This window comes from Genypterus blacodes, unplaced genomic scaffold (genome assembly GCF_046128005.1).
Source record: "Genypterus blacodes isolate CSIRO-AG114 ecotype Tasmania unplaced genomic scaffold, CSIRO-AGI_Gbla_v1 ptg000032l_1, whole genome shotgun sequence".
Taxonomy (NCBI): Eukaryota; Metazoa; Chordata; class Actinopteri; order Ophidiiformes; family Ophidiidae; genus Genypterus; species Genypterus blacodes.
In genome coordinates, this window is record NW_027466845.1 from 6,285,902 (window position 1) to 6,312,500 (window position 26,599).

The 26,599-nt window shown below is 46.6% G+C and overlaps 7 protein-coding genes across 12 annotated transcripts in view; 6 read left to right on the forward strand and 1 right to left on the reverse strand.

Moving 5' to 3' along the window:
• On the forward strand, positions 1-1,475 carry p2ry12 (purinergic receptor P2Y12). The gene is made up of 3 exons (XM_076146193.1): positions 1-160; positions 293-559; positions 645-1,475. The coding sequence occupies exons 2-3, from the start codon at positions 305-307 to the stop codon at positions 1,470-1,472; spliced, it is 1,083 nt and encodes a 360-aa protein (XP_076002308.1). The 5' UTR covers positions 1-160; positions 293-304; the 3' UTR covers positions 1,473-1,475.
• An 844-nt stretch (positions 1,476-2,319) lies between these two features.
• On the forward strand, positions 2,320-4,872 carry LOC142995042 (P2Y purinoceptor 14-like). Its single transcript, XM_076145929.1, has 2 exons — positions 2,320-2,418; positions 3,650-4,872. Exon 2 carries the CDS (start codon positions 3,658-3,660, stop codon positions 4,627-4,629), a length of 972 nt encoding a protein of 323 aa, XP_076002044.1. The 5' UTR covers positions 2,320-2,418; positions 3,650-3,657; the 3' UTR covers positions 4,630-4,872.
• A 318-nt stretch (positions 4,873-5,190) lies between these two features.
• On the forward strand, positions 5,191-6,970 carry LOC142995303 (P2Y purinoceptor 13-like). Its single transcript, XM_076146300.1, has 2 exons — positions 5,191-5,316; positions 6,032-6,970. Exons 1-2 carry the CDS (start codon positions 5,191-5,193, stop codon positions 6,968-6,970), a joined length of 1,065 nt encoding a protein of 354 aa, XP_076002415.1.
• Positions 6,971-8,542: 1,572 nt separating this feature from the next.
• Positions 8,543-11,917, forward strand: LOC142995028 (P2Y purinoceptor 13-like). Of its 3 annotated transcripts, none has more exons than XM_076145911.1 (5): positions 8,543-8,763; positions 8,997-9,058; positions 9,626-9,817; positions 10,318-10,707; positions 10,801-11,917. In XM_076145911.1, exons 3-5 carry the CDS (start codon positions 9,635-9,637, stop codon positions 11,269-11,271), a joined length of 1,044 nt encoding a protein of 347 aa, XP_076002026.1. In that variant the 5' UTR covers positions 8,543-8,763; positions 8,997-9,058; positions 9,626-9,634; the 3' UTR covers positions 11,272-11,917. The 3 variants fall into 3 exon arrangements, with proteins under 3 accessions (XP_076002026.1, XP_076002025.1, XP_076002027.1); XM_076145910.1 differs by having other exon boundaries at positions 9,630-9,817; XM_076145912.1 differs by lacking the exon at positions 8,997-9,058 and having other exon boundaries at positions 9,630-9,817.
• A 1,579-nt stretch (positions 11,918-13,496) lies between these two features.
• mfsd1 (major facilitator superfamily domain containing 1) lies at positions 13,497-23,045 on the forward strand. Of its 3 annotated transcripts, XM_076146187.1 has the most exons (17): positions 13,497-13,740; positions 13,898-13,950; positions 14,300-14,412; positions 14,497-14,539; positions 14,630-14,697; positions 15,029-15,137; positions 15,272-15,374; positions 15,863-15,961; positions 16,328-16,439; positions 16,868-16,924; positions 17,808-17,964; positions 18,086-18,183; positions 18,320-18,432; positions 19,245-19,292; positions 19,797-19,869; positions 22,108-22,213; positions 22,548-23,045. In XM_076146187.1, exons 1-17 carry the CDS (start codon positions 13,578-13,580, stop codon positions 22,605-22,607), a joined length of 1,575 nt encoding a protein of 524 aa, XP_076002302.1. In that variant the 5' UTR covers positions 13,497-13,577; the 3' UTR covers positions 22,608-23,045. The 3 variants fall into 3 exon arrangements, with proteins under 3 accessions (XP_076002302.1, XP_076002303.1, XP_076002304.1); XM_076146188.1 differs by lacking the exons at positions 22,108-22,213; positions 22,548-23,045 and adding an exon at positions 20,372-21,906 and having other exon boundaries at positions 13,498-13,740; XM_076146189.1 differs by lacking the exons at positions 22,108-22,213; positions 22,548-23,045 and adding an exon at positions 20,375-21,906 and having other exon boundaries at positions 13,498-13,740.
• Positions 23,046-23,074: 29 nt separating this feature from the next.
• LOC142995304 (P2Y purinoceptor 3-like) lies at positions 23,075-24,091 on the reverse strand. Its single transcript, XM_076146301.1, has one exon. The coding sequence runs from the start codon at positions 24,089-24,091 to the stop codon at positions 23,075-23,077; it is 1,017 nt and encodes a 338-aa protein (XP_076002416.1).
• A 536-nt stretch (positions 24,092-24,627) lies between these two features.
• The window catches only part of schip1 (schwannomin interacting protein 1), a 153,426-nt gene continuing 151,454 nt past the window's right edge, over positions 24,628-26,599 (forward strand). For both annotated transcript variants that reach the window (XM_076146392.1, XM_076146391.1), the window contains exons 1-2: positions 24,628-24,650; positions 24,860-24,953. In XM_076146392.1, coding sequence (XP_076002507.1) covers positions 24,628-24,650; positions 24,860-24,953 — 117 coding nt within the window. The remainder of the gene's footprint in view (positions 24,651-24,859; positions 24,954-26,599) is intronic.

The window sequence follows — 26,599 nt, forward strand, 5'->3', positions numbered from 1 at the left end:
AGGCATTTCATCACTGACAGGAAGCAAAAAGCAGAAGAAACACACACACACACACACATAAAGAGAGAAAGTATGAGCCACGCAGATGAGACACTCAGACGTGACCTTAACATACACAAGGGACGCAGTGGCCGGAGAACTGGACTGAGCGACGCAGCAGGTCAGTAGAAGGATCAAACCATTCGCTTCCTCACACATGTAGAACTTCACTTTGATGTACAGACGCAGGCCTGTGTGTGTGTGTGTGTGTGTTAACTTAAAGTATCTTGTATTCTCCTGCTGTGTTCCTCAGACGACCTTCCTCATGGAGAGAAATGCCACCTTCCTTCCACTTATTCCTGGAGATCACAACCGCACCAACAGCACTTGTTCCCGTGACAACGTTGCAAAGACAGTTGTCTTCCCCGTTCTCTACGCCATCCTCTTTGCCTTGGGGCTGTCGTTGAACGCCGTGGCCATGTGGATCTTCCTCCGCATCCCCTCGCACTCTCACTTCATCATATATCTGAAGAACATCGTGCTGGCAGACGTGATCATGACCTTCACCTTCCCTTTCAAGGTTTGGTTGAACTTACTGCGTCTGGTGTTTGAAATGGGTGTTTATCAGTAAAACGTTATCAAAACCTTATTCTGTGTTTCTGCAGATTTTGTCCGACACCAACATGGCCTCCGTCGGGCTACGAGTGTTTGTGTGTCGGGTTTCCTCGGTCCTCTTCTACCTCACCATGTACATCAGCATCCTCTTCTTCGGCCTCATCAGCATCGACCGTTGCAGAAAGACCCTCCAGCCGTTTAAGGGGACCAACTCGGCCCGGTTGGCCCGTCGGAAGTTCCTCTCCGCGGCCATCTGGCTCGTCCTGCTGCTTCTCTGTCTGCCCAACGTGATCCTGACACGCCGACCCCCGACCTCGCCACACTTCAAGTGCAGTGACCTGAAGACAGAGCCTGGGCTGTTCTGGCACGAGGTGGTGAATCACGTCTGTCAGGTGATTTTCTGGGGCAACTTAGTGACTGTGATAGTTTGTTACACTCTAATCACCAAAGAGTTGTACAGCTCGTATTCCCGCACAAAGTCCTGCGACTCCGGCGGGACTATAAGGGGAAGTCAGAAGCCGCACCAGGCCAAGAGGAAAATGAGCGCCAACGTGTTCCTGGTGCTGGCTGTGTTCTTCGTATGCTTCGTGCCGTTTCACTTCGCCCGAGTGCCATACACCATGAGCCAGACCCGGGGGCTCCTCTTCGACTGTCAGCTCAAGCTCTTCTTCTTCCAGCTGAAGGAGAGCACCCTCTGGCTCTCCTCTCTCAACTCGCTCCTTGACCCGCTCATCTACTTCTTCCTCTGCAAGTCCTTCAGGAATGCTTTGTTCAACACCCTGCGGTTGCCTCCTGGGACCTGCAGTTGGTTGACGGGAGGAGGATCGGACACGATCACGAGCGGCACTCCTCTGCAAGACTCTTCTGTCTGTGTGTAGATGCGCCGAATGGATGAGAACTTTACTAAAACTACAATACTCCTACAATATTATACAGGCCTGCTGTTCGGAATCAGTTCAGCCTCAAGCCTGAACATTAAAGGACACACAGGAGGTGGAGCTGGTGTGTGTGTGTGTGTGTGTGTATCAGAACAAACAGGAATAATAATGAATGAAACTAACGTAATCACCACAAAACCTTAACCTGAAATGTTGAAAATGTGAAGCATGTTTTCACTGAAATGCATGTATTGCCTAGTAGAGCGACCAAATCACAAACTAGTTCATCTATTATATTTAAGACAAATATGCATTCTAAAGTGTTTTCTGGTGAGGTAACCATGTTTACATTGACAGTCGCCAGACTCAATCGCTGATGCTGATTATTGCAAAATCAAAGACAATGTTTCTATAAATTCCAAATTGTTTAAAGTATAAACCCATGAATGTTAAATTGATAAATTAAGATTGAGACATTGAACGCTTGTTATGCACCTGTAACCTGCAGCTTTGGCTTGTTTTTCCTGAAAGTGAAAGAATCCAACAACAGAATTTTTTCTTGTTTCTATTCCTCTAAGTAATCGCAAAAGTCAAGTTTCTGTTCATTTAGTTTTAGGTTTCACAACATTGTTCTGTCTTGAGGTCAATGAATGAGTTACGTCCACACTTTAAATCACTTCACTTCAAAGCTGATCATGTAATCTCACGTCATCCTTCATGTCTCCAGTAGGTTTCAGACTCTCCTCGCTCTTTATCGTAGAGTTTTTGCGTTGCTGCCCCACCGCAGCATCTGTCATTTGAATCCTTTTGTCGCCCTCACAGCCACTCGTTGCCCGTTGATTTGCATCCCTCTAATGGAAGTCGGTCAACGTACCTTCACATTGAAACATCTGAAGTTCTTAATGTCTCGGGCTGAACGGTGTAGTGGAGGACACGTCCTGTCCTGGTGAGTGGCTTCAGCTTGTGTTGTTTTCTTTCAGGGCAGATTTAGTTTGAGAGGTAAATGAATCAAATTGAGAGAAAATAAGGAGCAGGAATTCTAACTGAATATGTAGGAGCATGTTTTAAATGACTGAATATCTGGATGTTATTATAAAGCTTGAGAATACATTATGGTTTAAACTTGTTTGAATTGTCTATATCTATTCAGTTGATAGAAGAGATAGAGAGATTGAAGTCTAATCCAGTTTGTCCCTGAGAGAAAACGGAATGAAAAGGTCTCTCAACTATGCTGATAAATTCGTAAATTAACTATTAACAGATACGAAATCATCTGAAAAGAATTGTTAAAATGCCCAAAAATAAAATGATGTCCTGCTAAATTAAATATATTAACTTAATCTGACAGGCGCTTTCAGCAAAGTTCCATTCTCACAACTCAGGCTCATAATCTGCTAATATGATAATAAGAGTGTGAATATGAATGTCAAGTTCAGAATTCATGGGAGTCACAGAGATTGTTCGGTGCATTAACTCTTTACAGTGAGACACTGATAAGGTGAATGGACATTAAAAGCCATCAATCCTCATTGCTTTCCCTCATTAAACATGTGACAATTACAAAGCAGGAGATCAAGAGAAGCTGACGTTTTAAAAGCTCCACTATCACCAAAGTGTTCATGTTTGTGATTCTATAACCCAGACGAGTGTTTGTATGTGGTCTGAACGGAAACAAACTGCATAACTTACACGATTTGCGGTCAAAACGGCATATTGATGGGTTCAGCAGGCAGGATGTATTCAAATATCACGGCCAGAGATTCAAAGCGATATCATAACAACAAATGATTATAACAAATGATAAATGCAAACCAGGTTCATCCAGGTGAGCAGGAAACATGTAAACAGGAGCCGGTTTAGGTGGTGACTGACGCCTCCGGCCTGCAGGCGTCCCATCATGTTTGCATGTGATCTCAAAATCCAAATGTAAACTTAAATGTGATGGAAGATGGAATCAATTAATTAAGTAGTATTGTGTTATTGTGATACTAGAAGGACTCTGTGTGTAACCTATAGCTATACAGAATTCGGAACTACTGTACTTGCTTACGAGTGGTTCCATTGCTTAGAGTTCCAGCCTTAGTGAGGTCACCGCTCTGCAACAGACAACTTCCTAATCTCTTGTTTGTGGAGTGTTTGCGCCAAATATCCTTCTACCATCTCTCTCTTAACTCCAGAATCTACCATGACGTGTAACAACTCATCCCACCCCTCCTCCTCCGAAGGCACCAATATTAACTACAGGTCCGTTGACGTGGCCATAGGCGTCCTCATCTTCTCCACCTTCCCCGTAGCGCTGCTGCTGAACGGAGTGGCGGGCTGGGTGTCCCTGCACCTTCGCTCCACCTCCACCTTCATTGTGTACCTCAAGAACCTAGTGGCGTCTGACCTGCTCATGACGTTGACCTACCCGCTCCTGGCAGCCAGCAAGCTGCCCGGCGCCGCGGTGGGGTTACAAATGTTCGCCTGTCGTTACTCTGATGTGGTTTTCTACACCTCCTTGTACACAAGCATCGCTTTGATGGGTCTCATCAGCTTGGACCGCTTCTTCAAAATTGTCAGACCATGTGGGAAGGCGTTTGGACAAAATCTGACGTTCAGTCTTGTATCATCCACCATAGTTTGGCTCGTGCTCTTTGGAGGTACAGCCATTCCTACCATGGTTCTGACCAACCAGAGTCCGGATCATGATGCAGAAGATCTGTGCATGTCCATGAAAGGTCCCATTGCTATATCCTTTCACAAGTACGTGATCTTTTTCATGGAGTTGTTCTTCTGGCTGCTTCTCGTGCTGATCGTGTTCTGCTACTTCTGCATCACCGTGAAAGTGCTGAAGTCCTTCAGAACCTCAGGGAGCAGCAACAGCCAGGGAAAGAAGAAGACCAAGCTGCGGGTCTTCTCTGTGCTCCTGGTGTTCTCTGTGTGTTTTGTGCCTCTCCACGTGGCCCGCATTCCATTCACAGAGCATGAAGTTGTGGCAGATAAAACCTGCAGCGCCGTTTGGCTGAACGCAGTCCATAATTTCGTCCTGTGGCTCAGTACCACTAATGCCTGCCTAGACCCTCTGCTCTACATCTACCTGTGCAGAGAGTACAGAGAGAAACTGCTCCACATGATGACAGCGAGCGGCATCTGCACTACGTTCCATTCTGATTAAACAGGCAATAGCAACAATAAGTAGACAATCAGTCAATATTTAGTAAGCAAATGGACTGAACATAACAATCAGGTTTGACAGAATAAATTCACTCTCTAGTCTGAACTTTCCATTCTCACATATTATCTTTTGCTGCCCTCTAGAGTCTGTAGGAGGAATAGCATGTAATGAATCTGACCTGGGTATTTGTGGCTTGTTTTAAATACTGTATAGTTCCAAAGATTAGGAATATTTATGAATGAATGAAGCAAAACTGTTATCAATAAATATTTATGAATTCTTGAGGTCACTGTTTTTGTTTTGCGGCTAAAACTCACTTTTGCCATCCAGCCTTTTAATTGGCAAAGCACATATTGTGTAAAGTAAGAGATGAGTTACATAAGAGTCAAGATGAGGAGTGTGGAGTCTGACTCAAACGCAAGTGTGCAAGCAGAGGGAATAGGAGAGACACATGCTTTAATCTGGCCAAGGACGCTCAGTGATGAGATGGGAAGCAGCTGTGCAGGCTCAAGGTGGGAAGAGGAAGAGCAGAAAGTGTGACAGCTGCTGGCATGAAGAGGAATGACAGCAGGCAGGAGAACAGAGCTGATGGACGGGATGAAGACCATCCTGGGCGTGACGGCGGCTGCCTGTCAGGAGATGGAGGTGATGGAGGAAATGAGGCGAGTGAGGACACAACATCCACTGGTGTGAAGAGGTTTCCTTAAGTTTGCATATATGCACAACAAGTGAAGCCCGGGCACATGTGTGATTTGTTTGGTAGGTAGTTTGAGTATCTCAAACACGACCTGTCCGTCCATCCACACACACATTCGCCTCCTGTTCCAAAGCGACTGAAGCCGGACCATCGACTGACTGTAAGTTACCCAAAACTATTTTGTTCTGGCTGCAGCTTTTGATCTGTAATAAGACAGAGATTCCTTCAGCTGATTAAGTATAAATGCATATTTTGTCATTTGTGTGTGTGTGTTCTGAACATCAAACATGGACCACAGCAGTTGTGAGCCAAAGACAAATATCTGCCATTTGTTTGTTAACAGTAGACAATAAAGTTTTGAGATTTGAATTTGAGTTCATTCTTGTCCGTAAATGAAAAGAGAAGCAACTTTCTAACAGAGCAAAGGTGTCAACAGAGTGCAGTGAACCAATAAATGAGTTGAAGCATTTTGGCATCAAACCACGTGAAAAAATTCTTCTTCTTCTTTTTATGTTACTGTAGTTCACAATTCAGCCGGCTGAGGGAACAGACTTCCCTTTTATTCTGAAAGTGAAAAAGAGCGAAACCAGATTATTTAAAGGAAACGAAAATGTTTGCAATTTGTCCAGTTAAATTAGATCGTTTAGAGATTAGAGAGAATGTTACTGAGCTGCTGATTCTATAATCTGTTCTTCTTATCTTCAGGCTGCAGTCATGACATCTAATCACACATTTCAAAAGCCGGAATGTCCCAGTTTCAACTTTGCTGCTTTCGCAATTGTCTACTTCCTGATGTTCCCCGTGGCGTTGCTGCTGAACGGCGTGGCGGCCTGGGTGTCTCTGCGCCTTAGGTCCAACTCCACCCTCATCGTGTACGTGAAGCATCTGGTGGCGGCCGATCTCATCATGGCCTTCACCATCCCCCCCAGAACTGCCACCACGCTCCCCGGTTCCCCGCTCACCCTCTACATACTCGTGTGTCGTTACTTCAGCGTCATCTTCTACACCACCATGTACATATGTATCACCTTCTTGGGACTTATCAGCTTGGACCGTTTCTTCAAGATCGTCCGTCCCCAGAGCAAGTTCTTCGGTCAGAATCTGATCTTCAGTAAGCTGGTGTCCGTCTGTGTCTGGTTGGTGTTTATCGGGACATCTATACCCACTATAGCTCTTTCTCATGAATCGGCAAGTAATGGGACGAAGATCAGCTCCTGTGTGGACCTAAAACACCCAGATGGTGTTCATTACCATAAGTGGTTGGTGATTTGCCTGAATGTGTTCTTCTGGGTCGTCAGCACGATTATTGCGGCTTGTAACATTTGTATTGCAAACAAGGTTTTCCAGTCTTTTAGAAAGTCCGGCAGCAACAACAACCAGGGGAAGAACAAGATCAAGCTGCGCATCTTCATGGTTCTCATTGTGTTCGGTGTCTCTTTCTGCCCGTACCACGTTGTGAGGATTCATTATACGTTTCAGCAGGTCAGCCCGACTGGTAGATGCTCTATTTTAACAGGCAAGTTTGCCAATGAAATCAGTGTTTGGTTGGCCACCACCAACATCTGCCTGAACCCACTGCTCTACGTCTTTTTATGTAGAGAGTTCAAGGAGAAACTTGTGTCTTTGGTCACATGGTCGTCCTGAGTGTTGTCAGAAGATGTTTCACCATCTACACATTTGCTCGCGTTGTGATTGGATCTCTCTCAGAAATTGCCAGGTGTAACTTACACATTGAGGTTTTTGCTGAAAATGCAGCGCTGACTCGTTTCCCTGCGTGGCTCTCCTCGCCCACATCCGTAAAGTTCATTTGAATGGGAGTTGCGGCTTGCCACGCATGGATAACTGCACCCGGAATGCGAAGGGTGACAACCACAGTGGATAAAGGTCATACACGGAGCAAAGACGGACGGATGGAGCGGAGATCCAATCACAATGCAGGCGGTATTCAGATAATGAGGACACGTGCTGATGTATCATACAGCTCTGAATGCGTAAACATCATATTTCTTACTATTATAACATTCTGCTGTTGCTTTAAAAAAATGAAAATAAAAGTTAGTTTAAGTTCGAAGAGTTCAGGCAGCAGCAGATGTCGAAGGAAAGATAAACGACGATGCTCAGTTCGCTCCATTTTCAGCCACGAAAACGAATTCCGCTGTAGTAAATCCGCAGCAAAATAAGCATTCAATCAGCAGTTAACACTGAGGTCTGATTTGAATGTACCGCAGTTTCTATTTACATACATTGTAGACAAGATTACAATAGAGCAGCTGTGTGTTTGAAAAGACCAAGTCAGTCTTAACGCGTTTGCTGTATCCCTGAATGTCCTCGGCTGTGAAACAAAGAGATTGGCTCGTAAATCGACTCGGTAAAGTAATCAAGCTAACTATACTAAACCCAACATGAAGGCATTATTCTTTGTTTAATGAGTTGGGGCTTTAAAAAAAAAACTACTTCTGCCATCAATACATTTTCCATTAAAAGGTCATTATTTATACACTCCATTTAGTGCGCTGCAGCTGAGTAAATCAAACTCTTTAACCGCAGGAGCGCTCGCTCTAGGATTTGCTGATTTTGTGATTCTGCAAGTGAAACTTTGCCTGCTGGGGAAGTGTGAGGCGCTTGTCTGAATGTCAAAGGTGATGAATATGAAGATGTAAATGCCGTTCTGCTTCTGCTTATCTCCTTTGTTATTGTTTTATACAACATTACAGTCCATGTTGACAGGAAGTCCTTGTGGTGTTTAAAAGGAAGATACTGTAGTTTGGTGCATGATGCTCGATGACGGTAAACGTGTGTGTGTTATTTTAGGCATATTTCCACGTCCACATCTGAGCAAGAAAGCAGTTAAAGGAATGAAAACCTACGAGCTTCACTGGGTTTGCATAGAACAGGGCTCTCATCCTCTCATTCTTTTGTGGCGCCGTGTATTTGACTGTAATTGGAACTCATATATAAACACTCAGCCCACACACACACAGGCAAGTAAACATTACATATACAAAACCTGTGCACAAGCTTGTGTTGGTTCATGTGCCTTGCTTGTACTTGCATATGTTTTGCTGATATTAAAGAAATCAGTAAGTCACTCAGTCACCCAGTCATTCCGTCACTTAGTCGATGCAAATACATTTCTTGCTCAACCACCCAAACCAAAGCTCTTAGACAAACAGACAGAGGTTGAGAAACTGGCAAGCCTTCTGTGCGGTAGGAGGAGCGGTGGTGTTGCAGGAGGTGCTCAACCTCGCGTCTCTGCATCAACTGAGGCCGGGCCGAGCGAGGGGGACTGGCACGGAGCAGGACAGAACGCTCGGCAGACAATTGGAACAGGAAGCGAGGAAGGAAGGGGGTCTTTGACGAGGAGGAAGACTGGCATGAGGCAAAGTCGTTGGGATTGTGACAAGACAGCCACACAGTAGCTGCAGAGACCACCCATTGTAAGAGCATCAAACACATGCAAACACACACACACACACACGGAAAGAGACAGAGAGAGAGAGAGAGAGAGAGAGAGAGAGAGAGAGAGAGAGGGGGAGGCAGAGGCTTAGAACAAATGTTGTATTTCTTTGACAGTGACATTTATTCTGTGGCATTGCATTTAGAGGTTTTTGTTTTTTTCTGTTCAAGCGAAAAAGAAAGCAGAATTGAATATTTCACTTCTTCTTTTTAGTTTTTTTGGCTTTATTCATCATTCTTCAAACACACCGGAGCCAATAAGGACACAGAGAGGAGGTAAGACTAAACCATGTCCATTCCATGTTCACACACAGAGAGACTTAATCTGTTTAACAATTTCTGCAATTGACCTCATTAACATTAGCCTGCGTACACTTAGACAGACAAAGGGTTGTTAGTATGGCTCGGTTACCATGGCGTCTAGTCCTGCCCTGTGTGTTATTCTAAGCTGTAAAAGTTTTCAATGTAGAAGCAGGCAGATATAGTGACACGGTGATATAGAGACACAGTGATAGAGACGAGAGCAGAATCTAGCATGAGCACACACACACACACACACACACACACACACACACACACACACACACACACATGCACCAGCAGCTGCTGGTATATATATATATATATATATATTTATATATATATATATATATATATATATATATATATATATATATATATATAAAGGAAGTGTACCAACCTCAATGATGTAAATTGTGTGGTTTGTGTGTGTTAAAGTGGCAACACCTTTATTTGCTGGTTTCCCACCCACAAAATGACGACATTAAACAGGTTTCATGCAGTCATACTCATTGTTCTACATCCGTCCTCTTTCTTGTCGAGGCAGGAAAGATGAACAACACACTGTCAAACGCTTCCGCCAAGTGTTTGCGGGACACCAGCGTGACAGCTGTGGTGTTCCCCTGCCTGTACAGCCTCCTCTTCATCGTCGCCCTGGTTCTGAATTCCTTGGCTGCGTGGATCTTCTTCAACATTCCCAGTACTTCCACCTTTGTGGTCTTTCTGAAGAACGTGGTGAGTGATTCAGACGTGTTGTTGTTAGTGCAGAGAAAGTCCAAACACAAATGTATGCAGATGGTAAAGACAGACAGGGAGTGGCATCCAAACCATCATAATCAATGACCATAAGTGTGATTGGCTCTGAAAGTCTTACCTGACACCATGAGTAAGACCACCTGTATGTATTTCTGAATGTAAGAAAAAGAGCAAGTCATCCAGACATAGTGGTAAAGACTGAAACGATTCAAACTGTTTCATATGTTAAATATCTGGGAATTCCTTTTGGCTCAGAGCTGTGCAGCAGCTGCGTAACACTGTAAAGTTCAATTTAAGGAACCAGCTACCAGCTTTGAGTGCTTTGAGGATGCTACTTTAGTGGACAAAGGAGTCAATGATCTGGCTTCTCCCCCATTAAAAGGGTTGATATCACTGCCCTCTGATAATGAGAGGACAACCAGCAGAGGAGACGCGTGTGTGAGGCAGCACGGATACTCAATAAATCAATCCTTCAACAGGTGGTGGCCGACTTGCTGATGACCCTGACCATCCCGCTGAGGGTCCTAAGTGATGCTGGTGTGGGGTCTTGGAAGCTCCGCGCCTTCCACTGCCGCTACTCTGCGGTTCTCTTCTACATCACCATGTACATCAGCATCCTTCTGCTGGGCCTCATCAGCCTGGACCGCTACCTGAAGATCGTCAGGCCGTTCGGGAAGTGCGCCCTGCAGCGAGTCCGCGTGGGTCAGGCTGTGAGCGTGATGGTGTGGGTGGTGATGTTATCGCTCGCACTGCCCAACGTCATCCTGAGTGACCAGCTGCCGCAGGTCTCTGGTGGCAAACTCAAGTGCTCCTCCATGAAGAGCAAAGTCGGCCTGTACTGGCATGAGGGGTTCAACTATTTCTGTCAGGTAGCTACACATCTTTATCTCTATGCTCATCAAATGTTCTTGTGAGAAAAGTTGTGCAGAGTGAAAGCATTGCATATGTTTTGTACACAACAGGTGGTTTTCTGGGGCACACTGGCCTTGATGGTGGTTTGCTACACGTTCATCAGCAAGAAGGTGTATGAGTCATACAGGGCTTCTAAAAGCAGCTCCAAAGCGGCCAGCAGCAGGACCAAAGCAAAGGTCTTTGTGGTTGTGGGGGTGTTTTTTGTAAGTTTTGCCCCTTTTCACTTCGCTCGTGTCCCCTACACTCTGACCCAAACCCGGAGCTCTGCCAACCTCTGCCGGATGCAGAACGCCCTCTATGTTGCCAAGGAAACTACTCTGTGGCTTTCGGCCACTAATGTGTGTCTCGACCCGCTTATCTACGTGTTCTTGTGCAGGGTGTTTCGGAGGCGACTTACAGCTGCGTTTTGCCGTAAGCCTTACCTAACAGGGACAACAGGGTCTGCAGAGGCAACCTCAACCCAGCAGGAAATGTCACAGATGGTCCAAAGCCACAGGACGTCACCAGGCAACTCAGCCTAAAGTCAACCTGGGCGCTAGTTATAACAATATGGCAGCTTTACTTGTACATTGCATTATTCTCCAACTGAGAGAGGTAGGTTGACTGTATATGTGCGTGTGTGTATGTGTATGTTATTTCCATACTTATTCAACAATACAGCAACAAAACAATTATAACTAACAAACCAATTCTGATCCCTGTCTGCTAAGTCATCTGGTACATTTCCTCGACTCTGCTCGCTGTCGTTCTCCGTTTCCTTCTCTCTAATCTTGTTCAGGCTGCACTTTTCCTTTTCAGCAGTTTGGCTGAATGGGGAACACTATGACAGCAATTATTCGCCAAGAGACAGACAATGTGACTGCAAAGATAAGAAAACAAGCAACACGGGGATGTTACGCAATACGTATAGCTTATTGCTCAAACTTGTGGTTATTATAAAAGAGAGTATTAATATTTTCAATGCTTGTACTGTACAGTGCTCAAGTAGTAGATGTGAATTTTTTGAAGAATGTAATATTAAATTACATCTTTATTGTTATTATGTTGTGCTTTGTATATCTTAAAAACCCTTACAGATTACCGTGTGAATTTATCTTATTCTCCACCACAAGTTCCCAGGCTGTGAATATTATCATCTGAGGTGATGTAAATATGGAAATTCCCACTACCACAAGAAATCAGACACAAATGAGGTTCAGCAGCAGAGGGCAGCAGATCTAAAGTGTTGATGCCTTGGCAACATGCAGAGGGAAAATTGTATCTCTTGTTGGTCAACTTAAAACAAATACTCCCTCATTTTAGAAAATTACGTTGAGCTGAGCCAATAATAAAGGATAATAACAATAATCAGTGAGTATAAACCTCCCTAGACTGAGTTTACCTCCGGTGTAGACTATATACTGTATAATTCATTGTTTACACCAAGCTGGAAGGCAAAATACACTCCATTCTTCAGCAACACATGACAAAAGTTCATTTAAATTCTCAAAATGTGAGCTCCTGCAATTGTTTGTCTAATTGTAATCACCGTCTCCCTATATGTACCATATGATCATGGAGGGTGATCAGTTATGGCATTTGACAGCAAAAACTAAACAGTGTACCAACTCTAACACCACCCAGAAAAGCCTGCAAGCATTACAGAATGGCCTGGTGCAGTGGTATCTAATTACATTTTGAATTTTACAAGATGAGGGGAAAGAATTTCCCAGCACTGCAACACCCTAGAGACCGGACACAGAACAGTCACAAACTGGTTCTGCAGGATTAATGTCACGTCCCACCTGATTTACAATGGTGTCTGCATGAGGGTCTGATTAATGTAATAATGAAATATGATCTTCCTCCATCCCACTCTCTGTCGCCGCAGACACAGGCTGATATTTGGGCAGGAAATTAATGAGCTACACGGCGGCCTGAGCTGTGACTGCAGCCGGAGGAAGGACCGTTCATCACCCTCAGATTAAATCCTTTGACAGATGACCCTGCACTGGTGAATTATGAGAAATTCTAAATGACATCGTGGAAATTAAGTAAACCCTGCAGATACTGTGGTCTGGTAGTATATGCACAGAAACAGACTGGGCATAGAAAAGGCCAGATAAATGGGGGGCAGGAAGTGGTGGGAACTGACAGTTTACTAGGTTTGGATAAAACAGAAATAAACTGTTTTATGTCACAGGCAGCTTAGAGCTTTAGAGTGAAGCTGTGGGACAGAAAAGTGACTCATGTGAATGATTTAAGATTGAAATCAAAGAGGCTGTGAGGGTCTCAGAATTGATCAACCTTAAAGAAAACGTTTATATTTAAATGCTTATTTGGCAGTTATAACAGATGCACCATTACCATCACACCATCAAATTAATGACTTTGACTGCCGTAAATCAGCCAGCCGGAAAAGCACGTCACAGGCAGAACTATCCCAATACAACATTTTATTAAGGACTGAAGTCTGGAAACAAAACAAACACCTCATAAACTATTATATTTACTATTGTGATAAAAAATAATTACAAATGAATAAATTAGTCAAAGATTTTACCGTCTCATAAAAGGAAAAAATAATTAGAAATAAAAATTAATAAAAAATAAAACAAAATAAAATGCACAATTAAAATCCGGGAACATAAATCAAATAAATAGTAACAAAACAAATGGTTACAGTTTCATAATTATTTCCAAGATTCCACAAACGTTCGTCTAAAACCGAAGAGTTCCGAAAAAGGCGGTCACGTGACTTCGCCGGGTCACATGATCTCGTTTCCGCCTTCTTCTTCCCACTGCACACAACTTTTCCTCGCCCCGCTTGCTCCCAAACGAACACATCATGGCGGAGGGCGAGGAGCACCAGCCTTTGTTGGGGGGTGAGGGCGAGCAGGTCGACCGACCAGCCGCTACCGGACCCGGCAAGCCGATGGCGGCCATCTGCGACCCGAACACGTTACCGCACCGGATCGTCGTGCTAATTTTCATGTGTTTCCTGGGATTCGGTGAGTACGAGAGACGCTTGTTATTGTCTTTATAGACTCGGAATAATGTCCATTTAGTGGACGAACAGCGCGTTATGTTCCTGTTTATCTCCCACGCCGCGTTTCAATTCATTTAAAATGTTTTTCATGGCTTTTAAATGAAGTTTACTTGTTTCAGGGAGCTACTTCTGCTATGATAACCCAGCGGCGCTACAGACTCAGGTCACTCAGGTAAACAACTGCTTACTTCTCCCTAACAAAGCGAAAGTAAACGGCCTGAAAGTCATTCTAACACAATAACACATTAAACACGAACATTTTAAACCCTGAATTACATATTTTTACACAAAAGAAGGACTTTCTGAGGTATTGTGTATAGTAGTACGAGTTAAAGGGTCAAACTAGCCAAATCTACATTGCAAAATCCACAACACTGATTCCTTAACACTTTGGATTAAAGATTTGAAGGCTTTAGCTCATATGAAGTAGACTGGAAAAGGAAACACCAGACGAGGCTTAACCACATTCAGACTGATGGTGGTTTCTTCTTCTTCTTCTTCTTCTTCTTCTTCTTCTGCAGGATATGAAAGTGAACACATCTCAGTTCATGCAGCTCTACGCCTGGTACTCGTGGCCCAACGTGGTCCTCTGCTTCTTCGGCGGTTTCCTGCTGGACAGGGTCTTTGGCATCAGGTAGAGCGCCGCGTCACGCTTCTTCACACGCCGATACCCTTCGCCAACCTGCTGAGTCATGCTTTGTTTTGCTTTGTTTTCCAGACTAGGAACCGTCATCTTCTCCATGTTTGTTTGTGTTGGGCAGGTAAGTTAACTGAGCCAGAACCTTTACTTCCTGTATGTGTACACGCCTGAGTTAAACTCTCTGTTCTGCACCTTCCCCGTCTCTGCTCAGGTCATATTTGCGAGTGGAGCGTTGCTGAACCAGTTTTGGTTGATGGAAGTTGGACGATTTGTGTTCGGGTGAGAAGATTTCACACAAACTCGCAGCTGAACGCACATAACCAACAATAACGATGCCTATCAAAGCTAATTCCCGTCTCTCTCCCGTTATTTGACACACACTCTCATACGGTATATAAGATGTATTTTGTAGCTGTTTAAATATATCTAACAGGCTTTTTTACTGGGAATCTGTGGTACATTTTACCGTAAATCAACATGAAACTCTCCTGCTCTGGCTCAACCGTGTGTGTGTGTGTGTGTGTGTGTGTGTGTGTGTGTGTGTGTGTGTGTGTGTGTGTGTGTGTGTGTGTGTGTGTGGGTGTGGGTGTGGGTGTGGGTGTGTGTGCAGTATTGGAGGAGAGTCTTTGGCTGTAGCCCAGAACACTTATGCAGTGAACTGGTTCAAAGGGAAAGAGCTCAACCTGGTGTTTGGCCTGCAGCTCAGCATGGCTCGACTGGTAAGCGCCACACACCTGCACAGCTCCGCCCTCTCAGATTTACGTATTAACCCTTTCCTCGTGTACGAAACACCACATTACTAACTTTAACATATGCTGTGTGTGTATTCACGCTCCTTCCTCTTCCTCTTCAGGGCAGCACGGTGAACATGAACATCATGGGCTGGGTGTACAGCCAAGTCAGCGGCGACGTGGGCACCCCGGGACACACCGCCCTCGGGGTGTCGCTCATGATCGGTAACCTTTCTCTTTGTGCTTGTTATATTTGTCTCTTGTAGCATAAAAGAGAAACTTAAAGTGTTTGGCAGATTTGAACAGGGAGAGTCGGGTTGCGTTCACTTTATCTCTCCTGTCTGTGCCGGAGATACCAGATCCTCCTTCTGCAACTAATGCTCTCAGATAACACACAGACGGCGTAGAGAGAGAGATAGAGAGAGGGAACTAAAAGTGCTGCTCACAGCTGCTACAGATGAATCACAGCGGTTGAGAATGTGTCACTTCTTCTCGTTTTCACCCGTTGTGTCTTAGTCACACGCTCTCGTTTTGTACAGCTTACATGTTTGATTTCGCACTTAAATTTAATTAAATTTAAAAACTTCTGTCCATTTCAGAACCCAACAACCACCCAACTCCCTAGTTTCTCTGCTGTGTCGCTGTGATTTCCTGTTTGATTCTCCTTTGTGTCTCTTCCTGTCTTTAATCACATCTTTCTTTCCTTCCCTCAGCGTCCGTAACCTGTTTGTTCTCGCTGACGTGCGCCCTGGTGCTTGGATTCCTTGACAGGAGAGCGGCGAGGCTCCTCCAGAAAGAGACCGGCCAATCAGGTGACGTGCTCCTCCGCCGCCGCCTTTTTAATCTGCTGTTGTTTCCTGTTACTCCTCTAACCCCAACTTGCCAATAACCATCACAAAGCTGAGAGACATGTAGCTCCCTGAATATTGATCGAATTGATTGACATTTGGGGTCTTGAGGGAATGTTCCGGCTTCAGCACTTTCTGCGTTGTTGGCCATGTTGTTGTTGTTGTTGTTGTTTCTCGGGGATCTGCAGCTCAGTTGAGTTTAATTTGTGGCAGATTGATGAGGCGTATTCCCCACAGAGTTATCGACTTGGTTCATGCCAGAACACATTGAGCAACTTTGAATCCTTTGCCACAGTTGTTTAACGAATATCCTCTCCTCCCCGCATGTAGGCGAGGTGATCAAGCTGACGGACGTGAAGGACTTCCCCTTCCCCCTGTGGCTCATCTTCCTCATCTGCGTGGGATACTACGTGGCCATCTTCCCCTTTATTGGACTGGGACAGTGAGTACTGTGTTAGTGCCTTCTCACAGAGCAAACCTAATCTCCGGTCGGTCTGGCGGGTCCTTGTAGTACTCGTAAGGGGCGGTCGCACCAGTTTAGATCTCACTGAACCACGAATGGAGGCGGAGGAAGTGAGAAAGGAGAATGAGGTCAAACAGACGGATGCTCATGTTAAGGTTGATCTCGCTGTACGTTTCCTCTGCTGAAAGGTTCCTCTGATCACTTAGCAACCGAGGGACAGACTCTGACGCTGACAGAGCAAATATATGTTGTGCAAATTTGCCAGACAACAATGCACGAGGTCGAGTCCATATCTCCTCCCCGGTGGTCACGACAATATCAGGGCTACTGCAGCATGTGTGTGTGTGCTTGTGTGTGTGACCGTGCCTGTGTTTATTCTCCATGTTCTCCTTTCTTCTCCCCTCCAGAGTGTTCTTCATCGAGAAGTTCCGCGTCTCCCCGGCTGAAGCTCGAGCCATTAACAGGTAACTCGGCTCACACTTCCCTCTCGTCATGTGACAGAAATATAACATCACACACACACACACTTATACGGTCCACTCTCACGGATAGTTAGACTTTATTCAGATTCATCATTAACCACCTTTTACCGCAGGGCCACGGTCGTTTCATTCCCGTCTTAGAAATGTGGTTTGATTGAATCAAGGCTGCTCTTTGAGTCCTTAATAAGGCCTTCATTCCTTAAGGGCCCATGAACCTTTAACCGTAGAGCTGTGCAGTCATCCTGGCAATATCTGACCTTTAAACTGCTTCAATATGTCTGTTTGTTTCCTCCTGAGACATTATCAATACATTTCAGGGTCAACATGTTGTCCCCTGATGGCTGCGTCGATAAACCGAAATGCAGAGGGTTAGGAATTCGAGTCAACAAAGCTCCATCCATGAAAAGTCCAGGAAAAGCCGTAGAAAAGTTTTAGAATTCCATTAGCACAAAAATGTAACCCCCCCCCCCCCCCCCCCCCCCGGCTTTATGCTATTGTTTTTATTCTGTTTTGTTCCTTTGAAAGAAGCTAAGGATGCTTGTTTTGGTAGCTTGCTTCATTAAACCGGAATGCAACCACAGCGAGTTGTCCTCGTCCTCGTGGTCGCCGGCCATTTGGAGCAATGTAGGAAGGTAACAAACTGAGGGAGATGTGGCAGATTAAGGCCGGAGTGATTCCCATAAAAAGCGAGATTGGAATTCTACTCATAAATGTTCCCGCTGATTTCTCCTTTCCAGAGATTAATGTCCGACACTCTTCTTTTTTACTATTCACCTACTCCTCTTACTCCCCCCTTTGCATCTCTCCTCCTCTTCTTCTTCTTCTTCTTCTTCTTCACACTTTCTCCTTCCTCCCCCTCCCCCAGCATCGTCTACATCATCTCAGCCCCCGCCTCTCCTATACTGGGCTTCATAGTGGACAAGACGGGGAAGAACGTGAGCTGGGTGATTCTGGCAGTGATCACCACACTCACCGCCCACTTGATGCTGGCCTTCACCTTCTGGAACCCCTGGATCGCCATGGTAATGCTGTTTGTCTAACGACTTACCTCAGGGAACAACAACAATAATGCGTCTGTTTCAGTTTAAAGTGCTCAGTGGAGAGCAGGGAGGTTGAATTAGTGTGTGCTTCATTGTCTTCCAGTCTCTGCTGGGCGTCTCCTACTCCCTGCTGGCGTGTGCGCTGTGGCCCATGGTGGCGTTTGTGGTCCCCGAGCATCAGCTGGGGACGGCCTACGGCTTGTACGTACCCAGAATGCACCCCTCCATACCATGCTTACCTAAGCCATCTATGGGCGGATAAGCCTTAATAACATTAGCGCACACTGGTTAGCCGTCGTGTTGATGATGTCCACCTTCTCCTGCCTTCCTCCCCCAGCATGCAGTCCATCCAGAACCTGGGACTCGCCCTCATCTCCATGGCAGCAGGAGGCATCCTGGACAACCATGGATACCTGGTGTTGGAAGTTTTCTTCTGCGCCTGCATCTGCAGTTAGTACTTTGTTTCTATATCTCTCTCTCTCTCTGTGTGTTTGTGTGTTTGTGTGTGTGTGTCAATAGAATAAATAGCAGCGGGGCAGCGAGGTCTTCGCCCCCTGCAGAGAGAAGGCCGGCACCCTGAGCTCACAGCCTTGTCTGAGATATCGAGGTTGTTTTCCCAGATGATTAATGACATTCCATCAATCAGTACTTATTGTGTGTGTGTGTGTGTGTGTGTGTGTGTGTGTGTGTGTGTGTGTGTGTGTGTGTGTGTGTGTGTGTGTGTGTGTGTGTGTGTGTGTGTGTGTGTGTGTGTGTGTGTGTGTGTGTGTGTGTGTGTGTGTGTGTGTGTGTGTGTGTGTGTGTGTGTGTGTGTGTGTGTGTGTGTTCCCCCCCCCCCCCCCACACACAAAAAGGTTCATTGATTGATTCCATTATATTCCGTGTGTTTTTTATAAGCACTTCAAACAAACTGCATCTCGCCGCTCTGCGCCGTTAAGTTTCAATATCGACACCAGGCGACCATGAAAGTTGGGAAATCTTCCAATATTCGTCTAATTAGCAATTAAGTCAAACATCCGGAGTAAGATGTGCACCTGCCATGGAGGGAAACCAGACTAATGTGTGTGTGTGTGTGTGTGTGTGTGTGTGACTTATGGCTACAGCAGCATGAAGAGATGACCCACTGTGATTAGAACATGATTGATTGTTTACACGCTCGAGGTAATGACATCATCCAGGCCAGTAAAGAGTGTGTGTGTGTGTGCGCGTGTGCGTGTGTGTGTGTGTAAATACACTGACGCCACTGTTTGCATTTGTTACAGTTGCTCTGATAGCGGCGATGATGCTGTACTTGGTGGATTATCTCAGAGGTAAGAGAAAGCACTCCACTCTCTCTCTCGCTCTCTCTCTCTTTGTGTGTGGCTCTCTCTCTCCTCTCTTCCTCCCCATTTTCATCTCCTATTCGACAGCACTCTATTCTTAAACCTGCGAGGGAGACGGAGACGCATTTTTAAAAAAAAGGTTCAAATGAAAAACTGATTGCCCCGAGGATTTCTCTGTTTTCTAGGCTCCGGGTTCATTTCGTAGCTTTTCTTATCGGCTGGCAAGAAAATGAGATGGGGGGGAGAATAAGTATAAGAAACTAAAGGATAAAGATGCTCCAAATAGTAAAAAACAAGTTTACATTGAGATTTATGTATTCGCCAAACGCAGAGTTTTATATCTGGCAACACTGGCGCCGTCTTTTCAATCCATCTCTGTCTATTTCAGTGCGTTTGTTTCATCGGTTCATTCGAAGATGATTTGCTGTGAATTCTAAAGCGATTATACAATGACATGATGAATCTCTTCCCGTCTTCCTCCTCTCTCTGCAGGAGGAGACCTGAACCTGTCGGCGTCGAAGAGAAACAAACCCCAGGAGGAAGCCGTGGTGCCGGAGCCGCCAGAGTGAGTAACTCTCGTGTCGCCTAACCAAACGGCCCCGCCGCTAATCAAGCAGCGCTCGCACACTCTGCTTAGTTTAAGTGCTCCTCATCGTAAAAGTCGCGCTTAGTTTAATTGAGGATTTTCCATTCTCGTCTGGCGTTTAATGACGGTAACAGTAAACCACCGAACAGTTTGAGAGCGGCGATCACCAATGTCACACTTTACTGTCAAAGTCTAGTATCTTTAACTTTTGTATTGTAGTTTAGGCTCCATTTCCTCAGCCTCAGCGTAACGACAATGGAACCGATTCTCTCAGCAAAGCTTGTAATTACTTATACGTGTATTTAAAATTAATGTACGGCGAGAAATTGTTCATGTCTTTGGTAAGTGGACGTGCATCTCGTACCGTCCCAACAATCCGCAACATGTCCTCCCCGTTTCTAACGACCTAACTGAATGACATCATAGCCTGACTTAACATGTGACGTTGTTTTGACGAATTGTCTACCTGATATGTTTCCAGATGATGATGATGAGGATGAGGGAAGGACACACACACATGGTCGTGGGCTTCAGAGTCCAGCGGGCTGCACTGTCCACGCCCCCAGCCGCTGTCAATCTGCTGTCGCGGGGCAGGACTGCGCCACTGACTCCGCCCAGTGCCGTCACCTGTGGCTCCTCCCATCACCACTGACTGTCTGGCCCCTGGGTTTACTTGTATTATTGTTACGAAACTCTGCATTAACGGCGGATTCTTATCGCCTTGGTGACCACTGACAGAGCGACAAAACCCCAACTTAACTGACTTCACACACACACACACACTCACACACACACAGACGCTGACTCCTCTGTTTTTTTTTTTTTAACGGCTCTCAAACTTCAGCCAGACGTGTTTTCGCTCTGCTGAAGTTGTTTTTAAAATATTCCACATCAATCCCGTGGACGGGAGCTTATAGCCCTCGTAAAGCCAGTGTTTTATTGTATGCTAATGCCTCCACGCCAGAAGATTTATAGAAAAAAAAGAATTGTTTTATATGTTTATTGGGGTGATTGTGCTGTTTTCTAAGCTTTTATACGGGTTCCTCTTGATGTAAACGATCCTCAGCAGGTGTCTGTTACCGCGCGTTATCGCAGACCACAGCGCTATCCGTCTTTTACAGTATCGTTTGTCAGCATTTGGACACAATTGCCAACAAAGATATCTGTGTATGGACCGCGCCGCTGCCAAGGAAGTAAGTCCACATTCAATTTTAATCATATGCATCGTTGAGCTTTTACGGCGGCTAATCTCAGAGAAAGCATAACTCTTTATTGGTCAAATCTCACCCACTCCGTTCTTTTCAATTCTCTAATTCCCCTTTCTGCTCTTCGCTGGGGTTTTTTTTGGGGGGGGGGGGGGACGGACGGAGAGGGTGTTCATAAAATTTAATAATCTGTCACATCATGAAACGTTACTGACAAAAGGCTTTTGGCTCGGCTCGTTCTTGTAAAGATCTCCAGTGTTTCAGCTTTGTAAACAATCGGTCGGGGGAATGAATCAAGTTCAGGTCGTGAATTTGTCAAAAGCCTTTTATTCCAAGTGTCTCTGCAGTCTAATGACTCCGATCTGCAGAGGTCTCTCTCCTCCTCTCTCTCTGTGTATTGTGATCGGGCTTTCACTACCTCACTTTGCCAAATTATCCTTTATTAATGTGTCAAAGTGCAGAAACAGGAACGGGTCCAGATGTGTCTCGCTCTCTGAAAATGACTGCGGCGTCGTTGGGGAAATGTTCCGCTCTCTGCCTGTCACTCATTTTTTTTGCACTATGCGGTCGCGGCTGCAGTGCAGTCGACCCTCCGTGTTGATAATCTACCGAGTGTTGTGCTCATACACATGTACTGTGTGACGGGGAAGGATGCGGTTGAGAAATCACGTAGATCCATTTATGTCTTCCTCAAACAAACTGACTGGACAGGAGAAATCCATTTGCACGTTTTTTATCTGAAGCTCTTTTGTTTGAACTAAAGCCCATTTGGAAGCAGATTGTCTGACATTAAACAGAAGTGTTGAAGGAACTTGACTGCTCTGTGATGTGAGAAGGTTTGAAAGCTGCTACACCGCTTTGCTCCAGTGCCTTTCAGGTGATGGCTCTCTTTTTGCTCAGGCTTATTTCTGCCGCTGATGAATGGCTCTGCTTCTGTTGACGTAATGGCGCTCCTTAGCGTTTTGGCTGTGTGAGTGTGTGTGTGATGAGGTTGATAACATTATCCTTACAGGACTAAGAGGCCGGCCAAACAGCTGACCGAGAGCGATCCGGTTCAGCTGAAACCCATGTCTGCCTTTGACTTACGCAATCGCTACCTGTCCAGGCTGGGGACGCAGGTATGCACACACACACACACACACACACACTCTCACCACACACACACACACACACCTCATGCATCATGAATCGACCGCTTGATTAAATGTGATTCAAACAAATCCCCTCATTAATTCACTCGGCCTCTGAGCTTGACACAGGCAGTATATAAGGATTTCTAATCGCGTGCACGGGCTTTGGATTTACTGATGCACCGTATAATTAAACACAAATAACTCTTGGTGCTACCATGACGTCGGTCCTCCCCACCTCACCCACCCTCCCTCCCTCCCTCCCTCTCCCCCCCGCCCCACTCCACCTTCACTTAATCTTCCTCTCCCTCTCTGCTCTCAGCTCCCACACCACTGTTGCACCTCTCTGTCATCGCTGGCCCACAGGAGTGTTCTGAAGTGACCCGCTCTGCTCCGTTCTGCTCTCTGCTCCTGCCGGGGGGGGAGAAGAGGATCCTTTTTAAACTGCTGCTCAGATAGATTTGCACACGTTCTTCCTCCTTCTCAGGGGGTTTTGCACCTTGTTTTTAAAGTTTTGGGGGGGTGAACACTTTATCCTTCCTCTTCAGGAGGATTTTTTTTAGATTGCTGCTTTGAAGTGCCTGCATGTTGTTTTCCACGGCCTGAGACCTGCAGGCAACAGAGGGAACCAACTCCCTCTGTCACCCCTGGGTGTTACATCACAGTGTTGATCGGTTCTGTTCATCACTACTCACTGATTCTTGATGGTTTCATATTGCACAGTCACACTACAGGTTATAGGATTCACAGCTGAGTATCTGAGTGAATTGTTGGATGTTTTATTATGAAGATTTCATTATTTAAATAAAAAACACGTTTTTAAACTACAACTTGGAGGCCATTGTTTTGTCACGTAGCAGCTCGTAGATCCTCTGACCTGTTCGTGCTGCGCAGGCCCAGCACACACACTGGACCGGGCTGGACCCTCGTTTTCCTCCAGCCCAGCCAGGCCCGGAGCCTCCTGCGGTGGCGATCGGAGCTCCAGAAGTAGAGCAGAGGGTTGACGCAGCAGTTGAGACTGACGACGGGGTCCCAGGCTTTGAAGGCGATCATGACCAAGTTCAGGAGGCGGCAGTCCTCCGTCATGTAAACTCTCACAAACAGGTAGACGGTCCGCGCAACGTGATAGGGCGCGAAACACAGCACGAACAGGAGGAAGACCACCAGGAGAGTGCGCAGGGACTTGTTGCGTAGTCGTGCCGCTCTGGGGTGAGAGATGTCCCGGGCTTTACGCAGAAGCACCTTCATCATGGAGCAGTAACACACCAGCACGATCACAAACGGTATCAGAAACCCAACTATGGCCAGAAACATCCCATACGGAAAGTAAAGTTTAAACTGAGCCGGGTTGGTCATATCAAAGCACACGGTCACGTTATTGATCGGACCCGTGTGCGCAAAGAAGAGCGTGGGGAAGATCTCCACCGTCACCAGCACCCACACGCAGCCAGAGGCGAACACGGCGAGCTCCTTGCTCCGGAGGCGCACGGCGGCGATGGGGAAACACACCCCGAGGAAGCGGTGCACGCTGACGCAGGTGAGGAACATCATGCTGCAGTGGAGGTTCAGGAAGAAGAAGAACCGCGCCGCCTTGCACACGACGTTACCGAAGGGCCACACGCCTCTCATGGCGTTGCTGATGATGAGCGGGGGCAGGGCGAACACGTAGAGAAGATCCGCCACGGACAGGTTGGTCAGGTAGATGATGCTGCTGCTGCTGCGGGTTCGAGTCCGGGTCCGGCAGCACACCGACCACAGCAGGGCCGCGTTCAGAGCGAGGCCCAGCAGGAACACCAGGCTGTAGGTCACCGGGAGGAGGATGGTTTGGTAGGATCTCGACACCGGGCACAGATGGAACCCGTCCATCCAGAGCTCCCCTTAGGTCCCTTCAGCTGCCTCGGCAACCTACACGACCACTGCTGCGTAAAGATGAGTTATACACACCATCTGACCGGTGTTGACTCAGTTCGCATACCCCCCCCCCCCCCATACCCCGCCCCACCCCCTTCCTACCCAACACCTGCGCAGCGCCAATGGCGATAATTGCTCGTGTAGTGTTTGTGCAGATAGATTGGCACAGCATGCGTCATGATAAGAAAGAGGTCTGAGATACCGCGTGTGTGTGGGTGTACGAGTGTGTGTGATTGACTCTCCTTCCCCTGAGAGAAGAGTCAGGGCGCTCAGCATAATTAAAACATTAATTAAGCGCTCTGATCGTCACCGGTTCCCACGTACACGCCGCCGCTGCGCCGCCGTATAAAGACGCGCGCAGCCTCGGCTCCTCATTGGCTGCCAGGATTCTCCCCAAGTCTGATCTCTCTCCCGGCTGCTCCAAGTGTTCACTTCAGTCATTGTGTGTGAGGGAGAGAAGGAGAGAGAGAGAGCTGAGGAGCGGAGCCACCATGCTGAGGACCGGCACACACAGGTTAGTCTCATCTTCATCACCGTTATCCTACATGTATGATCATAGTAATCAGATGTGTTCGGGCTTGTTGATCTCTGCACAGTCTGATGTAACGCTCGTGCCGCGGCGCTGTCACGGTCCCGGTAACGGTCCCGGTAACGCGCTGCCTCTTCCCGTCACATCTGCGTGACTTTCCCCCGTGTGTGTGTAACTTGTGCGGCGCTTTGCAGGAACATGCACCCGGGAGAGGAGGCGAGGGGGCGCGGCGGCAACGCGGCTCTGGCCCGGGAGAGGAAACACCTCGCACTGTGCATCAACAACCAGGTGAGACGCGGCTCACACACATGCAGAAACACACACACACACACCGAGGCATCCAGCCGCCTCAGTCATAAGCATATGTGTATGAAGTGTTAGTGGAGAGTGTGAGCAGGAGTGTGTCACGGTAGCTCCTGCATGCGCTTTCTGCTCCCCCTTCCTCCCTCCTCCTCCTCCTCCTCCTCCTCTTCCTCCGTCTCAGAGGTGATGTAATTCACTTTCTGATCAGTTTCAGTAGCAGTGAGAGGCATAAGCGCGACTTTAAATAGGTTCCGTTCGATAAATGACACATTGGTTCCACATAGTTGACATCTAAAGCAACACGGGCAGCACGACCTCACTCACACACACTCTCTCTCACACACACTCACACACGCATTTAAACGGTAGAATTGTTGCATTCTGTTTCAGGTAAATTGCTTTTCCCCCTCTCTTGCCTTGGGGCCACTTAAAGATTTCTGTCATGGCAGCAGTTTGAAAGGTTACACACACACACACACACACACACACACATATATACATACTAACATACATGCATGCAGTACCTCCCTCTCTTGAAACGACTTCATTCTCATCCTAAGAGGACGCGGCTGTACTCCTTTCCCACTTTATTCTCATTAATGCTCTTTGTTTTCAGTGAATGCATGCTTTGAGACGTCACTTTTCATAATGTAAATATCTCTAACTGCATGAATCCCAGCTCTCCCTTGCGCCTCCTCCTCGGAGTGAGCGTCCTGTAGGTGCAGCAGGGTTCACCTGGCTGTACTGAGCTTGTGAATATTTAATGCCAGTGATGTAGTGTTGCGCATTATCGGCGGCTGGGGGATATTGAGCGCGCATGCAGGCACTGAAAGCTCTGCTCCATCAACGGCATTGGACTCTGCAATGTGTGGTGATGATGATGATGATGATGATGGGTGCGACGCGACAATGGGCTACAAAACTTTTCCTCCAGAATCACTTTCCCCCCCAGAATTCCAAATTCATCCACGGGGGTAGACCCTGAGAGAGAGAGAGAGAGAGAGAGAAAGAGAGAGAGAAGGCCGGGGCGACCGTAGACCTGGAGGAGCTCTGTTGGACTCAGCAGTCACCGGCGTGTGAAATACGAGCCAGAATAGAAACGCAGGTTATTGGATATGGAGGCGGTGTCTGTTTGAGTGATTCAGATTCATTGTCGAGGCGTGAACCCCCCTGAGAAACGCATTAATCTATCCAGCTATTACCCCGTAATCAATGGGACAGCTGAGTTTTACAGCCACGGGGCTGCGTTGTTAACCGTTCCACACACACCGCTTATTTAAACAGCTCCACCAAATGAAGGGTCACTCTTAATGAGGTTAAGCGTGAAATATACGGGTGACACTGTTGACAGAGCACTTACAGAGCAAATCTTGGCACCATTTGTCTACATTATGTATGAAGCGCCTTGTTACACCTGGAAAAGGGCCCTGGCGTGATCGTGCATATCTGGCAACACGCGGAGAAAAGCTCACATGCTGTAGGAGAGGGGGGCGGCATCATAACGGCACCAGGCAGTCGGCTGCAGATATGGCATCAAGGCGCAGCAGAGGAGAGGGATGTGTAGCCGGGGGGGGGGGGGGATAGAGCAGTGCCTTTGCTGGGTGAAGGGTGTCATATTTCAGCAGTGCATT

What these genes read in the sequence shown, in the direction of transcription:
- p2ry12 (XM_076146193.1), top strand. Translation starts at nt 305, where the DNA reads ATGGAGAGAAATGCCACCTTCCTTCCACTTATTCCTGGAGATCACAAC. An exon ending in CCTTCACCTTCCCTTTCAAG is followed by an intron (nt 560 to 644) that starts GTTTGGTTGAAC and finishes GTGTTTCTGCAG; the next exon opens with ATTTTGTCCGACACCAACAT.
- LOC142995042 (XM_076145929.1), top strand. Translation starts at nt 3,658, where the DNA reads ATGACGTGTAACAACTCATCCCACCCCTCCTCCTCCGAAGGCACCAAT.
- LOC142995303 (XM_076146300.1), top strand. Translation starts at nt 5,191, where the DNA reads ATGACAGCAGGCAGGAGAACAGAGCTGATGGACGGGATGAAGACCATC. An exon ending in TGAGGACACAACATCCACTG is followed by an intron (nt 5,317 to 6,031) that starts GTGTGAAGAGGT and finishes TCTTATCTTCAG; the next exon opens with GCTGCAGTCATGACATCTAA.
- LOC142995028 (XM_076145911.1), top strand. Translation starts at nt 9,635, where the DNA reads ATGAACAACACACTGTCAAACGCTTCCGCCAAGTGTTTGCGGGACACC. An exon ending in TGGTCTTTCTGAAGAACGTG is followed by an intron (nt 9,818 to 10,317) that starts GTGAGTGATTCA and finishes ATCCTTCAACAG; the next exon opens with GTGGTGGCCGACTTGCTGAT. An exon ending in GGTTCAACTATTTCTGTCAG is followed by an intron (nt 10,708 to 10,800) that starts GTAGCTACACAT and finishes TGTACACAACAG; the next exon opens with GTGGTTTTCTGGGGCACACT.
- mfsd1 (XM_076146187.1), top strand. Translation starts at nt 13,578, where the DNA reads ATGGCGGAGGGCGAGGAGCACCAGCCTTTGTTGGGGGGTGAGGGCGAG. An exon ending in GACAGGGTCTTTGGCATCAG is followed by an intron (nt 14,413 to 14,496) that starts GTAGAGCGCCGC and finishes TTTGTTTTCCAG; the next exon opens with ACTAGGAACCGTCATCTTCT. An exon ending in GTGGTGCCGGAGCCGCCAGA is followed by an intron (nt 19,870 to 22,107) that starts GTGAGTAACTCT and finishes TTATCCTTACAG; the next exon opens with GACTAAGAGGCCGGCCAAAC.
- LOC142995304 (XM_076146301.1), bottom strand. Translation starts at nt 24,091, where the DNA reads ATGGACGGGTTCCATCTGTGCCCGGTGTCGAGATCCTACCAAACCATC.